The following is an 18,607-nucleotide window of genomic DNA, read 5'->3' as shown; positions in this document are numbered from 1 at the left end:
TTAATTGCTTTTAGAACAGTATTCCTCCGGGATAGTGCTAGTTTGGCTATTTTAGTGAAAGTGGTTGAACTGTCTTTGAATGGCTCTGGCCATTTGCTACCTAGGTAGAATAGACAATGAATGGACAATGGTCCTACTGACCATCCCAAAATCCCTACCAATATCTATCCAAGTTTTCCTAATTTTAAGTTGAAAATGTAAGAAAAGTGATGTTCACAATCCAAGCAGTGATGATGGCCTGATGAATAATGGGAGGAAAAAAAAAAGGTCCCACAAAATGACAAGCACCCAACATAATATAGGAATGTGAAAGGAAATTAGTTAGGATAAATATTTATTTTCACATAACATTTCTTAGTTGTGAAAAACACAATATCCTATTCACATTTACACTTTACTTAAACTTTGTAATAAATTACATCCAAGAAATTCAGCAATTTTGACCAGGAATATGAAATTAGAAGTAAATATATAACACTACATTTGCATTATATTTTGTGTGATTTCAAAATGTTGGGATTAACATAAGTAAGGATAGCATTAAAATTCACGGAAGAACAGCGTGACTATAAAAAAAAGGCTCAGAAACACAGAATGCCATTGGATACAGTGATTGCTTAATAGTCTAATAGATGATCATGTGAAACTTTCACTTCACTATGATCTCTTTTAATAGAAGAGTTATTAACATATCAACACAAGAAGGCTGCTCTGAGGGCTGACGGGCATGTATTTCTAGTCTAAATCATAAACCAATTGGAATGTTACAAAGTAGCATCTGCATTATTGAATACAGGGAAAACAATGCATTTAGAACAGGAAGTTTCTCTATTTGTTGCCTGCATTTATAAGTACAATCTTTTTTATTGTTATTAAATGCAAATCCTTCTTTGCCTCCTTTAGGCTTGTTTCCATTTAAAATAAGTACTTAGAGGGCTGTGAGAGAAATTTCTAGGAAGTGATGAGGTCAAGACCACTAAAATAAGTCAAGAGAATGCTATAAAACACTGCTCATTGACTTGATTATCAAAGGAAATTTCCCCCCTGACATTGAATATGGAAAATAAAATTACTTTGAGTAAAAGTAATTAATGAATTGGAAGAACTCTGAATCCTTGCAAAAGTGAACATTAAAAAGAGTATAAGCTCAGTGGCTTGTGGGCATTCCTGGAATCCCAAAACATTAAAATGGCTATTAAAATCAGTCACTATTGAGCTTCATTAAAAATGAATGAAAAAGTAGTACTCCAAAATTGGAAATAGCCTTCCCCTCTTCTATCAGTTTGGTAGAGATGGGATTACTTGGTACAGACTGAAATATCAATTGGAAATTCCCCTGGTCAGTAGCTGAAATGTTCAGTTTGAGGTTTATTTCTTGATAGCATGCATTTTAATAGAACAGTATAAAAAGCGTTGCAGGAAAAAAAAGTCACAACTGGACATCTGTCAACCTCACATGAGAACAAGGTTCCAACCTAGCATGAAACAGGGCAGGATCCTCAGTGGTAGAGTTATTGTACATGTAGGTATTTCTTATACAATGATTCATCATGGGGTATGCTGCATGTGTATAAATAATGCTGATTTGGAAAAACATGGTGTCAGGGGTAAAGAAACTTAACCACAGAGTTCAGACAAAAGTTTATATTGAAAACATCCCCAAACTGTTTATAAAAGTTTCGGCTCACTGATTTTAAGTATTTCCTGTGGTCCATATTGGATAATGTGATCACAATGCACATTCTGAATAAATGCTGTCTGAAGGTTTCCCTTCATTGTAATTCTTTTAAAACAAAATATGAAAAGATTTCTTTATTTTGATTCCCCCAAATGACTTTATGCTTCAGGTAATACAAAATTTAAAATATTAAATGCCTTTTATTGAATCAAGGAAGACAGCACAAATAGAATTACTTTAAAAAAGAGCTTTCAGACTAACTTTTTAATTTGGGTCTTTTGAAATGTCATTACTGTTAAGCTACAAAAAATCAGAAGGAAGTAGGGTTACCTTTCAAATTTCTTTTGAATGAAATTTATAGGCATCAAGGCCAGGAAAGGAGTAAAATACAAGTCAACTCACATGAGTCCTCTCTTTCAAAAATCAACTGCTCTTAAGAGATTGATGACATGAATTTTAGTGTTTATCAATGGTTAATCCAGCAAGGAACACACAAGGTTCTTACGCTGGCTACCAGGGACATTCACAAGGTTGTCTCACCGCGCAGAAGTTTTAGACAGAGAAACAAAATGAGTATTGCACTACTTACAGTGTGGGCGTGAGTTTGGGATGAGAGACAGAATTTACAATACATGATCAAAGCAGTTTTATTAATAATTGTGGCACTCTTCTTGTATGTTTGTAAAAATAAATTGAAGAACAAGTCATAGACAAGTCTCCCTGTCAACACCTTTCCCTGAGTCAGCTTTCTTCTCTTTTCTGCCTTCAGTGCTGGAAGGGGGAAAAGGAAAAGTCTGTTACTGTCAATGCCACCATACCTTCTGCAAGAATTGCCTGATCCCTTCCCTTCTCCTTAAAAGGCGCCCTCTTTCACAAAAAGAAAAAACAAAAAAACAAAACCAAACTCCCCTCCCCAAACCAAGATGCATTAATTTTTCATGCTACATAGCACAGACTGACCATCAACAATTATACAACTCTGAACTGGGTAGGATACAAGCCGTGGGCCAGAATTTCAGAGAGGGAAGAATGAATAAAATTGAAAGTTTTCAGACAGATCTGAAAGCATGCAAGATTCACACACTTGTCATTCTGGCAAATGAAATTGTTAATGATTGTTGAAAACACCCGTCATGATACCATCTTAAGACAACACTGACACTTTGTTAAATAGAACAAACAAGAAGTCACAGTTGTTATTTCTTAGTTCTGCTGACCCTCGGTTTGCTTCCACCTACTTCACTGAATGGTGCTTTGTGGGAGGAACAGGTCTCGGTCCCTTAGGGTACATCTCCTCCATTCTGGAGAATGGTTGCACCCCATTAAAAAACTGAACACCCTATCCTCCAGCAGTCTGATGTCCACTTGGAAAGATAATGCCTCACAGCCAGAAGAACGGCCACTCCGTTCACTTATATTCTGAATTTGCATAGTCTGAAAGGGGTTTTTATTTTATTTTATTCTCTAAATCAATTTGTTAATAATCTATACCTACTGTGAAACACTCTCTATCCCTTTTTATTTCTTTCCCCCCTAAGGCTCAAAACTTTTCCCACTCTCACATTAACTGATTGTCTGAGAATGTTAATTTTAAAACATGGATGCATGCATTATGTCAACATCTGAATCGTAAGCTTCTAGGGGATATGGCTTATGGCTGCTCACCTGATGTCTCACCGCTCTGTTTGTGCACCTGCCTAGAGCACGCTCTTCACTTCACCTTGGCTGTTCAGAATTTCTAGCTTTGTTCAAGTTGTGGCTCGTTGGAAAATTCTTTTAGGACTTTCCTTGTTATTAGTGCTACCTTTTCAAATTACTGTGTCTACATTTTTCTGTTTATATTTTTATCCTCTTCCTCCCCCATAAAATTTAAGTGCCAGTGATAGGTTGCTTTCTTTTTCTTTTCTTTTGTTTTCCTTTGTTTTCTTTTCGTTTTCTTTTCTTTCTTTCTTTTTCTTTCTTTCTTTCTTTCTTTCTTTCTTTCTTTCTTTCTTTCTTTCTTTCTTTCTTTCTTTCTCTCTCTCTCTCTCTCTCTCTCTCTCTCTCTCTCTCTCTCTCTCTCTCTCTCTCTCTCTCTCTTTCTCTCTCTCTTTCTTTTCTTCTTTTGGTATCCTAAAGTATAGAAAGTGCTTAGTACACAGTGAGCGTTTAATAAATGCTGATTCAATTGGATTATGAAGTGAAGCCTTAGAAAACTATGGGCTTTTACATAATTGTTCCTGCTACGGTTACCACCCAAGCACCTGGAATAGGGCTCCTGTTAACAGAATCTCATTTCTGACCAAGATACCTGGCACTCGAGAGATTTTTGCATGCCCCTAATCCTGATTTTTAGCCCTCAAGCTACTGATTCCTTCATGGCCAAAAGCTCACATTGTCAAATGCACTCTGAAAGTGCTTCAGATTGATTTTATTCTTCCACTTTTGCTAGAAACAGCCCTTCTCAGTTGTCACCATCACCAGGCACCATCAGGTAAGGAGTGCCCGAGCTTCTGCCATTCATGGCAGGCTGCCAGATCTCTGAGAGCTAGTGTGAGCATCTGTGGCACCCTGGGTTGGAGCCTGCCACATGCCTCAGCACATACCACTTACAGGTCACAGCGAAACGACTTTCTTTTCTTCCATTTGCTTTTCTCATGAGAAAGGATGACAGTACACACATGATGTGCTGAGAGCCTTAATTCTATATTTTAAACCCTCTACCTACATTTCTCAATTTCTTCTCCCATTCTTTCCATGTGACAAGTTTTAATGACTTTGTCTTCCAATATGACATCTCTTTGAGTTCTACCTGGCTTTAAGTGAGTTATTCTTGTTCTGTGCACTGTATTCAGGATACATACCACTTTTAAAGAGGCAGCGGTCTAGCAGTCATTAATGTTGTTCTGAAGGATGTCTCTGGGAGATGCTGTGTTATATAGATTTGTATCCAATATGGTACCTACCATACTCCTGTCTTCTCCAGAAGGTCTTCCTCCCTACTCCCACCCCGCTTCTTTTAATTTTCCTTCAATCTTTCGCTATATACTGTCTTCTATGAACAATGCCCATTTTTCTCTCATCCTTGAAATAAACTCATTTTTCCCAATCATTTTTCAACAACTAACTATCCATGTCTTTCCTTCCCTTCTCAGCTAAATTCCTTTAGAAACTCAGGGACCCTAGGTGTCTCCAGTTTCATTCTTCTCATTCTTCTAACGCCTCTGTAGTCTGGCTTCTAACTTCATCATTCAACAGAAACAGCACTTTCCAAAGTTACCACTGATCTCTTAAATGCCCGCTCTAGTGACCTCTCCCCAGTCTTCACCCTCAGTGACCTTTCTGAAGTGTTTGCTACTATTGATCACCTCCTGAATATCATTTCTCTAGGTTTTTATAACATTGCTTTCTCATGCTTCTCCTCCTACCTGTGCATCTGTTCCTTTTTAGCGTCCTTTACTAGATCTTCTATGTTGTGCCCACTAATCATAAGCATTCCCCAAGGCTCTATCTGGGGGCTTCTTCTCTACACTCTTTTCTCTCTGTCTCCTTTCTCTATCTCTCTCCTTTCTCTCTTTCTGTGTCTTCTCTCTCTGTCTCTCTGTGTCTCTCTCTCCTCTCTATCTCTGCTCTTTCTGTCTCTGTCTCTCTGTCTCTCTCTCATCTCTCTCTATCTCTGTCTCTCCATCTCAATTGGTGATCTCCTTAGTTCCTAGGCAGATGATTCCTAGATCTATATATCCAGATATTGTCTCTCTTGAGTTCCAGTCACAAGTTTTGGCAACAGACTGTATAGGAGAGGCAAGAGTAAATGAGTTGAGGATTTTCCTGATGTTACAAAGCTGGGTGAATGGAAGGATCATCGTGCCCTTGATGGTAACAAGAACATTGTGAAAAGTGTGGGGGGGATTTAGGGAAAGGATAATGAGTTTTGCGTTTGACATACTGAGTTTGAGATGTCTAAGGGACACTCAGTTCAAGATTTCCAAAAGGCAGTTGGTGATGTATAGGAGAGTTATTTTCTACCAGTTCCTCCCCACTGCCTGGAAAGGTTAGTATGTTTTTATGATAATTAATGATGATGGGACACTGACTAATGTGGAGTGTCAGGATACAATTGAAAGAATAAATGTTTCAGAGAAAAATAAAAAGTGCTTCAGGCATTCAAGTAATTGGGTCTCATAAAAAAATTTCCTAACTTGTTGTTCAGTCATTTAGTTGCATCTGACTCTGTCAACCATCCATACATGTTTGTAAATTATTATTATTTTTTTTTTGTGGCAAAGATGTAGGAATGGCTTGCTTCTCCAGTGGATTAAGGCAAGCAGAGGTTATGTGACTTGCCCAGGCTCACACAACTAATAAGTATCTCTGTCTGGATTAGAACTCAGGTCTTCCTGATGTCTGGCCCAGTGCTCTATCCATTGAGTCATCTAACTGCTCCTCTCTAAGTCTACTGATAGTCCAGTTGCTCAGCAGCAACAACAGAGGACTCTGATAAAGCTGCTTCTAATTCCATGCATACAATCTCTGTGAAGCTACAAACTTCAAGCTGGATGAGAGTCCGCTCTCAAAACTACAGCCCAGACTTCATCCCACCTAAAGATTTTTTCATTCATGATGGTAGTGATTTTAGCCCCTAGATATGGGTTTTACAGTTAGTCCTCTTAACTGCCTTGGATCATTTATTCATATTCTTACAAATTCATGCTGTCTGAAATACAGTTAGAACCAAGAAATGAAGGGGACTCATTGCTGGTACAGAGTATTTGTTGAAGGAGGTGATAAGGATGATTGCAAGGACCAGAATAGCTAGTCTAGTGTTACATAATCTTTTTTTCATCTAGGCAGTACCCCAGGCTATGTCATCTGGTATTATTTTTATGTTTCACTGAATTGAATTAGTACTTAGCTAATGGGGAATCTGAGGATCTTGAACATTACAGACATGGTGATTGCTGAACTGGAGAGTCCATTTCAAACTGTGCCTAGTTGAAACAGTGCAATTTAAATGGGACTTATTTCAAATGACCCATCTAGTATGTTGGGCTGGTCCTAATCAATATTCAAATACCATTTGTATTTTCCACATGATACAAATTAAACTCTTTGAATCTCCCTTTAGTCTTCTCTAAAGTATATGAGACTATTGCCAAATACAGGTGTTATATCTAACTTCACTTACAAAAGGCACTTCAAAACATCCTGAATTGGCACAAAGTCTCATACTCTAGTGTCTTCTAGGGCAAACAGCTACCAGCAAAGTGTGGAATAACAAGAAGTCAGCTCTGTTGTCATCAGCTGAGGTCCTGGGTGCAACTCCAAAACCTGTGTTAATATTCTCAAGGTGATTAAGATCCAAGACCTCAGCTACCAACGCTACCTTGAGGCCTTTTCAGACCAACAGCCATACCAGTTCAAGCCAGGATATAACCATTACATGGCCCCCTTTGCCCATAATAGGTGCTCAATTGAATGTTGCATTGACAGGTGAATGAATGAATGAATGAATGAATGAATGAATGAATGATGTTTGGGACATGCCTCTTGGTGACACATTGATGTTCTCATTTGGCATTGAGTGTAACAGTGTTGCTACTATTGTCAGAATTTCTTGAGAATCCCTATTTCCATTGGGATTCCATAGCTATGCAGCCGAATAACATTAAAGGACACACAAGAAGTCTCCATCTGGGAGGCTTACCCTTTGGAATGCGGAGAAGCTAGCCGAACCTTCAATGTAGTATAGGTGTTGTGGTCAAGTAGGAAAGGACTATATTAGTGTCATGGGTCTTCGATGCTAGATTCAGATCTTCCATTTACTAACCATCTGACTTTAAATAAGCCACTTAATGTCTCTGGTCCTCAGTTTTCTCATTTGTAAAATGGAGATAATAATACTTACTTTGCTGTACTTCATAGTGTTGCAATGATAATCAAATGAGGACATGTATGTGAAAGCACTTTATATATTAAAAAGTATTTTTTAAAGTGTAAGCTATTACTCCAGAAATATTTTGAAACTGCATCAGTCAGAGCCCTTCACTGGTCATAAAGAATGGACATTATTGACCAAAATGATTCCAAAATGATTCTCTTAAATGGAATGTAATTAAAGTTACATTGAGTTATTCTCCAAAGTCAATCTATAAATGTGCTGGTAATTTAGAGAAGTATTTAAAAAATAGAACTTTTCTGGTAAAGGGCATTACTTGAAAACTTTTGAGTCTGGTATTTAGTTTAAGGAACACTTAACATTAGAACACTTAGCATTAGAACATATTAGCTGTTGGCTTGAGTCAAAGCAAAACAGATGGACAGTCTAGACTGCTGGTCTGGTTAATACAGGAAGACACACATCAGTGCCTGAAGTAAGCAGTTCTACAAACCAGATTGTCCTTTCTTAGTTGTATAGCTTCCTTGTCCTGCATTCATTTGGCACATAGTAAGTGCTTAATGAATGCTTTTTAAAAAATCATTCATTTTTGGCATGTAAGTCTGGCCTTCACCCTGAACACTAGTAAAATGTCATTACAAAGACTTTTTTTTTTTAAACTTTAGGGTCAGTCAATACAAGAAAACAGATTTCTATGTAAGTGAACAGTGCACCTTTTTAGAAACCTTCATTCAGTATTTCTCCCAAACTCTCAGATTGTCACAGAAGCATTATGGATCATTCTATTGCACCATAGTAGTATTATTTTGGATACTGAGATTAAATCGTTGTAGAATAAAAAGCCACTTCCATGGAGTCAAGTGGAGAAACTCACAAAGGCTTTTGCCCCCAGTAACAGAGAACAAGCATTAAAAAGTCTGTGGTGATAACCACTGAGTTGTTTAGTGTTTTAGCAATAAAAAAAAAAAAATAAAACAAGACATGTCAGTGAGCTGATCTGTGAGCTTCTGAAGTCAAGCCTCTCTGGATTCCCTAATGTGTCTTGTTTATACATTTGAGAAAGAGAGACAACATTGAAGCAGCAGCATGCCATTTTGGGGTGACAAAAATCAGCAACAAGAGGTGCAGGTTTTACTATTTTTCTATTCCTTCTGTAAAGTGTCAAACAGATCCTCTCTTGTGCCCATGTTCTCAACCATTTCCATAAAGCAAGACTCCTGGTGTTTGTTTGGATGTGTGGATAATACATACAGGGGAGGTGCCCAGTTTATGCCATTTAAAAAAAAAATCAAGGTGTTATTTTTTTCTTCTAAGGTAAAAAAGACTGATGCCAAGCTGGAGTTGCTAAGTATATATAGCATGGCAAGAACATTTTTTAATTGATGGATTAGGGTTTTGTCTACACTCTTATGAGTAGGTGGGCTTCCAAACCCCCTTGAAGCATTTGGCTAACTGCCCCAGGGTATTTCAGCTCAAGCTGTGGGCCTGAAGCTAGGGCACTCCATGCCTTTTGCCTCCCCAAAACTTACACAGAATACAGAGGCTGATTGGGGTTTTAGAAGACACCATTTAACATGAGGGGATGCAACCAAGGAATAGGTTTGAGGGAGAGGGTCTTACCTTTGGGGAATCAGCTTCTAGAGTGATTTAGGAAGGGGAGCTTATGACAGAAATGTAATATGAAACAATCAGGTAGAAGAAGTTAATTGAAAACTTATGGACATAAAAGAAAATAATATCAGTTATAGCAAACATTGCAGCTAGTTTCCCCAAATCCCTTGATCACTCTCAAGCAGAAAGAAATACTGTCATGACCCCAGTCTACCATTTATGTTTCAGCATCAAGAAAGGGGGGGTAATTCATTTATGAGTTATGAAGCCAGAGAAATTCATCAGAAAAATGAGATACATGTTGGAATGCAAGGGCAAAACTTTGCTTTCTCCATGCACAAGAAATTGCCTACAAGCAACATACATGTGCTCACACACACACAAAGAAAGGAAGAGATTAGGATATCCAAGAACTGCAAGTTTTCTAGTGGGCAGTATGTGAAGACCCCAAATGAACAGGTGGGGTGAAGTGGATAAAATTAGGAAGCTAATATAACTACTGCATATGGAACATGGGAAAGAGGGAAAGAGGTAGTGGTGGTGGTTAGGAACTACAAAGCATCATCAGATCTCTGTGGCTTCTTGCCTGAAGCTGGTGAGGAAAAACAACTTTACAGGAGGCCCAGATGAATAAATGACAGCTTAGGAAATGTTTCAAATGTGTTTTGGTCTGAGAAAGAAATTTCTGGAAGCATCTTAATTTTGTTTCTAAACATAATTTATGCCTCAGTTTTAAAGATTTCTCTGTACAAACTTCAGCTTTCAATTTGATGGCAAATTGATTTTTTTCTTTAGTTAATGATTTGAGGTTATAAAATGCCTGGGATTAATACATCATGCTGTTATTACTAAAAAAATTCAAACCTTTTAGAAGGAAAGCTTGACTCCTTGTCTTTTGAGTTTTCTGAGGTGATCAGAAGGTTCCTCCACAATGCTGTTTTTGTCATTTCATCAGAAATGTTGATCACAGATGGATCATCTCTAGATGGGAGTTCACACAAAAGTAAAAAAAAAAAATAGCTACTTAGGCTTTCAGCACCAGTGGTCCATTAATGATATGAAATGCAAGAAAAGCATACCTATTGACAGATTGTCTGTAGCAGAAACCTTTGTGGTCTCCTACATGATTCTTAATTTCAAACCAAATAACTATGAAAAATGAAAATCCAAAGCCAATCCCAAATATCCTAGGCATGTAAACCACCAATTATAGGTAGTGATTTCTGTATTCAAATTCTAGTTCTGTTCTTTGGTTCATGCACCCAAGAATTCTTAACGTGGCTTGCAGACCTTCATTGTCATGACATTTATTGTATCAGACTCTTTGCAACCTGGAAAAGTAGCACCTCAAGATCAAATCTGGGATGGTCCATAACTTCTGCTTTAAGAATGAACACAAATTAAACGGCAATGGCAAGGAAACAGAATATTGCCAATAGGGAACCACAGGAAAGGAGTTTACAGAAGCCAAGCAGACAGGACAGGATGACTTGCTGCAGCAAAATGCTGGAAAATGCAGAAGTCACAGCTGGATCTTATGTTGAGAAGAGCAGTTATTGCTTTCCTCATGTTTCTAGTAGAATATAATTTCCTTGAGAGAAAGGATTGTTTCACTTTTTTGTCTTGGTATTCTCAACATCTAACACCATCTAGCACACGGTAGGCACTTAATAAATGCTTAATAAATGAATTACTATCTTCAGGTTCAGGATCAATTTCTCTAGTTTCTTCTTCCTCAATGGTCTTATGAACAAACACTAGAGGTTCTAACTCTGTGTGATTGTGGGAGGTCAATCAACAAGAATTAAATGCCAAAGCACTGTGCTAAGTCCTGAGAATACAAGGACAAAAAAAAAAAAAACGGTCTTGTTCTCAAAAATTTTAGATTTTTAGCCTCTCCAGACTTCAGTTTTATAGTCTGTAGAATGGGGAGACTGTTTATTTGATAGATTCTAAGTATCCCTTTTGACTCTAACAGTCTATAATTCTGTGGGTCTTCTATGGGTCACACAAGCAAATATATGTCAGAGTTAGGAATTGGAATCAGGTCTTCCTGCTTCTGAGGTTATCTCTATATCCACCATGCCAACAAAGTCCCTATGAGAGAAAGAAATACCTTTGCTATTTATGTCAATTTTAAGTGGTAAATAATCATAAAAGATGTTAGGATCCAGTTTTAATGTTAGACTCTGTAAAACAAAATGTTTCTGTTCTATCTTATTCTTTAATATTGCCATGCATGTAAATCGCTTCCACATGGGAAAAACCATTTTTAAAAAATTAACACAATTCCAAATAATCTAGAATTATTTTGATAGTATAAATTTAGTTTAAAGGTCACAAAGTCATAAATACAAAAAATAAGGTAAGAGTTGCAGCAGAAATATAGTTTTTTGACAAAATATTTGGAAATTCTTTACAAGTTTTAGGGTTGAAATATGTAGATAAATAGTTATTTATAGCTCTGAAAAGTGCAGCATCTGGGAAAATGATATGAGGTACATCAACACAAACTTTTAAAATTTTACATGATTTACATATTATATTAGCTATACTGAATACCCAATAGAAATTCCCTTCCAAGCAGCTTTGTGCAAAAAGGAAACTATGGTTTGTAGATTTTTCTTTAAGGGATTGCTGATCTCATTGGGATGGCTAAGTCTTTCAAATTGGTAACTGAGCTGAAATTCCACTGAAAGTTCTCATAGATGAATTGCTATGAGTTAGAAGAGTTTAAGAGTCAATATTTATTCACCAGGTAGCCAACTTAGGGAGCAACCATTACATTTGCCAGAGAACCCTCCATCTCGTCTCCAAGTTTTAGCACTCACTGTTTTCCATGACTGCTTACCATTGAATCTTACTTTTCCTGACTTCCTGCAAGACATGTCAAATTCCATGTTTTGCAGGAGACCTTTCCCAATCCCTTACCTGCTAATGCCTCCCCTTTTTAGATTATCTTCCAGCTACTCTTTCTCTGTCTTTATGTTACAGGTAATTTGCATATAGTCTTCCTCTTTAGAATGCATGTTCCTTGAAAGTAGACATTGTTTTGTCCTTCCAGTGGGTCTGGAATATAGTAAGTGCTTAATATATGCTTGCCACTTAATAGTTGGTTGAGAAGTGAAGCTTGACTTAATAAGTCTGGTCTTATTTTCTGAGTGGATTAGACCAACAGTACTTCCAAAGAGAATATAAAACAAAAGAATTAAGAGCTGTAGGATATTAGGGATAAATTAGTCCAGTTGTTCATACATTTACTTGTAAGGAAGCAGACAACCAGAGTGGGAGGTGACTTAGCCAAATTTATGCAGCTGAGGGTGTGACAGAACCCAAGATTACACAGCTGAATGTGGCAAAGCTAGGCCTAAAACCCAAGTCTGGTCTCCTGACTCCTATGCTACCTCTGGACTTCAGCAACAATAGAAATTTATCCACTTATCAACTTCAAAAACAGAATTCATTGTGCTTTCAGTGCCTTTCCCTGTTGACAGAAATGATGCTTTTTGGAGATCACGGGGTAAACATCTACATTAAAGAAAGCATCTTACCTATAATGCCCTTCCAGTGGGAGCTGCACTGTGCCCTCATCTTCCATGGCTAACATACTTTGTTCTTCCTGGGAAGACAACATTCAAAATCAGTACATTACACCTGATAGTTCTCCATTTTTCTTTAAAGAACAGGAATGAATTAATGTTTCATTAGCTTATTAACCCTGAGAACCTCTTCTTCGTTTGTATTTATTAATGTTAGCATGAGTTCTTTTAATAAAACATCAGTTACCAAGAACATAAGTAATTAAGGGTATGTTACCTCAAATGATATAATTTAAGCGTTAACAGCAATCTTTTTCATGTCACTCAATGGAAAACCTGATTCATTTTCAGAAAGAGTTTTTATGTGAATTTTTTAAAACTGTGAACTAAATTTACCGTTATGTAATGAGGACTTCAAGATTTTGGACTATGTTCCAGAATATTATCAAGGGAGTTTGTGGGATGTACTCCTCCATAAATCTTTCAAGTAAGGGGAAGTAGTTATGTTTTTGAGATGACTGAAATGTAGCCTTGCCTAAAGGCTAGAAGAGTGGTCTAGGTGCCTTCTCAAGGGTCATCTTCAGCATTAAATCTCATGGTTGAAGTTTTCTTTTAAAACTATATTTTTTTTTCTCCTTCCAAAAACAGGAAAAAAAATCATTTGTAGAGGTCATAATCAAGCATAAGAGTATGAGGAGGTACTTCCTTTCTCTGTTACATAAATGATTAGGTACCTTGCAGAGCTTTGAATCCATACTTCCCAGATAAAGTTAGCCTTAATGGCTACTATGAATATAGGAAGTGGAATACTGTGTTATATATGGGATTGGGTATAAAACATACTGTTGTTGCTGTACCCAAAGAGAAAGTTAAGACATTTCTAGGTTATGGCTCAGAGACCATGTGCCTGTCTGTAACGGGGCCAACCAAATTCCCCACTTTTGAAGAAATATTAATTACGAAGATTGTTTACTTGGTCATCAAATCATTGACTTTAAACTCAACCATGGGGAGAGGGGGGAGAGAACTGTTTCAATTCTATTTGTTCCCAAGATGAAAATGTCAGAGCTTGAATTTCTTAAAACTACTTTATGATGGATTTCATTAATTTGTTTTTATGCTTACCACAAGAAAATAGATAATTTGACTTTGTATAACTATCAGACCTATCTCAGGGTGCATTAAATTACATTTGGTTCTGAATAGCCCTCAGGAGTGTCATATATTTGGATATAGTTTATTGGCCTTGGGAGATAGACGATTTGCAAAAAAACCAATAGGCAGTAGCGTCTACATTGCTCTGACCTATCATTCCATCATGGAGAATTTTGGGAGAATAGCAAATGTATCCTGCCAAAGTGGAAAGTTAACACCTGCCACATGATGAGTAAAATAAAAGTGGAATGTATGACAACAAGAAAATCACAAAGTGATTTCAAAAGTCATACTTCCCTCGAAAATGAGTTAAAGACTTGAATGCTGAAGGAATGCTTCCCAAATGAAATAGTTCTCTCTATAATGTAACACTTCTTTCCATGGTTCTCCAGTGAATGATAAGCATTCTATGTGGTGTGTTCATTCTAACTCTGAATAAAATATCAAGTACTTCAGTGAGAAGAAAAAGTCTAAATTGTGCAGAAATGAGGTCATAGCTAACAACGGTCAGTCAACCTGATGATGAAGAACCAAGACCAAAGCTTGGAGAACAAGTATGTTTTTCCCCCTTAGATGATTTTCCACTTTTCTCTCAAATTACTTTCAATAATTATTTTGCACTCTGTGGCTTGTTAGCATGCGTGGGCTTTATACAAGTCATAATTCCATCCAAACAAAAACTCATCACCTCTAAAGATAGCTTTTCCAAGTCATGCTTATCTGAAAAGAAAGGTGGCAGAGCATCGGCTGCTTTCACTGCCAGAAGGAAGCTGGGTGGGCCTGCAGGAGCACAGAGACGGCATGCTGCGTCCCTCAGGCATCTCAATAAGGAAACTAAATTAAAAAAAAAGAAGCATGTTTCTGGGGAGGAGCGTTTACTCAGACATAAGGGGTCATTCGCATGGATTGACCTTGAGGCAATCACTACCCCAACTTATATCAACCTTAAGAAAGAACAGATTGTTACAGGAAGCAGCCTTGCCATAATGCCATTCTGGGAATTCATGCAATGGGAGGGGCTCTAAGGTAAAAATATGCTTTGCAACAAAGTCCTTGAATCACTTTGGTTACTAAGCCCTTTTTGGATGGGGCTCAGCTACTTTATGCATAATCCCATTCTGTAGTTAATTGTAAGAGATCCAGGGTCTTTGGAGGGTGAGGTAGCTAGGTAGAGGAGTGGGGAGGGCACTGTACCTAGAGGCAGGATAGACTTGAGTTCAAGCACTGCCTCAGACACTGTGTCACTTCATTCTCTCAACCTGCTTCCTCATCTGTAAAATGGTGACAATAATAGTGCCAATCTCATAGGGTTATTACAAAGATCAAATGAAATATTATTAATATATATAGAAGGGGGGGGAGAGAGAGAGAGAGAGAGAGAGAGAGAGAGAGAGAGAGAGAGAGAGAGAGAGAGAGAGAGAGAGAGAGAGAGCATTCTTTGCAAAACTTAAAAACATCATATAAATGGTAGCTCTTTTCCCAAGGATGTTTGAGTGCTTGGCAAATATGACCAAATGAATAATCACATCTAAAATAGATAGTCCTGGAAGCTCCAAACATTTTTCAGACTTATAACTAAGGACAGATATCGGTATTCTTTTGCAAAAAATAGGAACTCGAGACCCAGAAAAGTTAAAAGATAAATCCAACACCAATTCAATCAACCAATTATTTCAACACATTTATTGAGCTACATATGAGTACCTGTAAAGCACAAAGAGGAAATTAAAAAAAAATAAGTGAGGTCTATAGAACTCTGTTAAGGAACTTGCACTACAGCTGTAGAAACAAAGCATATCACCATGGTGAATTATAACTGCCAAAGAAGCATCACTGACAAAAACTGATCCAGAAAGAAGAAAAATTCCTGGAGATGGAATAGTCGAGGAAGGTTTCCACAAAGGAGGAGAGGTAAGATTTGAGCTAAACTGCAAAGGGGAAGTGGAATATCGATAGCCAGAGAATAAGGCATTTGCTTTATAGTAGGGTAGATGGTAGTAGTGGCCACAGGGGATACAAGTGGGTTTATGTTAGGGAAGTAGAGGAAAATGAGATTTAAAGACAGGAATGTTGAGCTGATGACATTGAACTTTGATACGTATGTGTGTGTCTTTCCTTGTTCATTTCTTTATTACTGTAATCTTTATCATATTTGTGATCCAGATAAGACTATCTGTTAAGTGTCATAGTTTCCTGAAAATGCTCTTTTTTGGTTGACATCTATCACTATTGAGGAGCAAGTGGTTATTTTAGAAAGCGCTCTGGACTTCTCAGAAGTCTCCAGCCAATGGCCAGTTTTAGGTCCTGCATATGTCTTTAGGATGTGTGACCATGAGTCAATCTTTACTTGAAATCTCAGACCCAGTTTTGTCCTCTAAAATGTGAGAACTGTTCTGATAATCTATGAATATATATGAAAGTACTTTGTAAACTATAAAATTCTAGTCATAATATAATACAAGTCATAATTCCATCCAAACAAAAACTCATCACCTCTAAAGATAGCTTTTTGTTCCTATTTTATAAAGTAAGATATTTTCTACACAAACAAACAAACAAATCCAAGATCTTAAGATGCCCAAAGTAGACCTTCACCCTTGGGCAAATAAAAATTATTATTTGACCACTTTCTAAATCGAAAATACAAGTCTTAGTCACATTGTGTAATGGATAGAGTGCTGGGCCTTGAGGCAAGAAGACCAGAGTTCAAATCCAGCTTCAGACATTTATTGGATGTACGACCCTGAGCAAATCACTTAATTTCTATTTGCCACAGTTTCCTCAACTACAAAATAAGAGTAATATTGGCATCTACCTCATAGAGCTGTTGTGAGGATAAAATGAGATAATATTTGTAAAGCACTTAGAATAGTGCCTGGTACATCTTAGGCACCATATAAATGCATGTTCTATCTCTCTCCCTCTTGGGTTCTTACAGTCTTTAAATTATAAATGAATTAAGGACCAGGTAGATGTAGTTTTTGGAAGTAGGAAAACATTCATAAATCTAAAGCCTCTACAAATGCAAGACATTATTCTTGTTGTTACTGCTATCATCAAGTTACTAAGGCATCATTAAGCACCACAGTGCAAAGCCCAGAAAAGCAAGACCAACCATTTCCATACAGTAGAAGAAAAGGCAGCCTTAATGGATTGGTGGCTGGCCTAAGAGTCAGGGAGAACTGGATTCACAGCACAGGGGCTGCGTGATCCTGAACAAATCCCCAAACCATTCAGTGCCCCAAGCAATCCTCTAAGACTAATTTGTAATGAAGGTGCGGACTTGTTTTGGTAAAAAAAGTGCCTCACCTGGAGCTCCTTGCGTTAATAAAATTACAATGCAAAAAAAAAGGCACAATTGCAAAGCCACATTTTTTTTTTTCTGATAACTTAAGAAATGCTTTGGATACGACATATTCAGAAAGACTTAAGAAATCGCAGAGGCTCATACAATATCTTTGAAAATATGGACATTTATTGAAAATTCAAAAAATTTCAGACATCTCAAAGAGATTCTCTCCTAGTTTTCAATTCCATTCCCTCTCTTTACTTTCATTAAATATTACTTAATAGCCTCTGCTTTTCCTGACCAAGTCCTACGATTGTGTTCAGCCACCAAGTACTCAAATGATCCCTACCTCATTTGGTGCAATTGTAGGCTTTCCTATATCTTTCTGCTGTGGGTGTTATGTCTCTCCCATAGACTGTAAATCTCTGGAGGACCTTGTCTTCTATTCCTTTTGTTTCTCCTCTAATGCTTTCATACATGGTGAATATTCAACTGACTTATATTCAACACAAAACAGATGACTTTATAACTTCCTCACATCTCAAATTCTAGGAAAACTTAAGTCAATGAGATTTGTCTGAAACGGACTCTTTAATCCACTTGGTCAAAAAACGCAACCACATTCTTCCTCATTAGTGGAATATATAAAGTCTTTTCTATTGGATACATATTAAGTCCCAAGGAATATTTAACTAGGGAAGGAAGGGTGTTGGTGTTCCAGACACATTTGGACATCCAGAATTTGATTCTTAAGTCTTTCATTTACACAGAGCAATGTGTAAAATGTCAGGGTTCCAATATTCATTTCTACCCTGATTATAATCCTTTCTTTCTAAAAACTGAAACATATGCATATGCATATGCATGAAGCACATGGAAATTTGGAACAGAAGCTCTGCGACCTTGGACTGGCCTGTGTAGCTATTTATTCTGCTTAGCTCATTATTGAATTTTAAGGTCAACCTAATGTTTTCTCAATGCCATGAGACCGGAAGTGTGCTACTGGGAGGAAAACCCCACAGGATAAAAGTACAGGCTTGTAACGATCATCAGAAGGCCAAGAGGTGAACCTGCTTTAAATTCGAGTCTCAGGGAGCAGCTTAGATGTTACATTAGAGACATTCTTGAAATCTGCCATCTTGCCAGACTTCTAGTGAAGTTGTTCTACTAGTTCAGACTATTGGAGAAATGGAATATTATAAAGAAAGCCTTTTGTCAACTCCCGTGATCCATTTATCATCTTGTTGGACAATAGGCTAGAAAAAGGAATGATGGAATAGGAAAAAGCCAGGAAGATACAATGAGTTCTCTGCTGTGGATACCAGAAGCCTCCTGGAAGCCAAATGCTGAGGTCTGCTGGACAAGGTTGAAAATAAACCATGGGAGTTTTTAGTCTAGCCCTCCTACTCTCCATATTGACTGGACATTTTTAATATTTATTTCAAGCAGAAGAATGAACA

The 18,607-nt window shown here is 37.4% G+C and overlaps 1 protein-coding gene across 2 annotated transcripts in view; it reads right to left on the bottom strand.

The window, feature by feature from the left end:
• Positions 1 to 317: 317 nt before the first annotated feature.
• Positions 318 to 18,607, bottom strand: part of SLC4A10 (solute carrier family 4 member 10) — a 162,935-nt gene continuing 144,645 nt past the window's right edge. For both annotated transcript variants that reach the window (XM_072612157.1, XM_072612158.1), the window contains 3 exons: positions 12,716 to 12,783; positions 10,029 to 10,145; positions 318 to 2,449 (listed from right to left, as the gene is read on the bottom strand). In XM_072612157.1, the coding sequence (XP_072468258.1) occupies positions 2,383 to 2,449; positions 10,029 to 10,145; positions 12,716 to 12,783 (252 nt within the window). In that variant the 3' untranslated portion in view covers positions 318 to 2,382. The remainder of the gene's footprint in view (positions 2,450 to 10,028; positions 10,146 to 12,715; positions 12,784 to 18,607) is intronic.

The sequence above is a fragment of the Notamacropus eugenii genome, chromosome 5 (assembly GCF_028372415.1).
Source record: "Notamacropus eugenii isolate mMacEug1 chromosome 5, mMacEug1.pri_v2, whole genome shotgun sequence".
Lineage (NCBI taxonomy): Eukaryota > Metazoa > Chordata > Mammalia > Diprotodontia > Macropodidae > Notamacropus > Notamacropus eugenii.
This window is presented reverse-complemented; position numbering and strand designations above follow the sequence as displayed.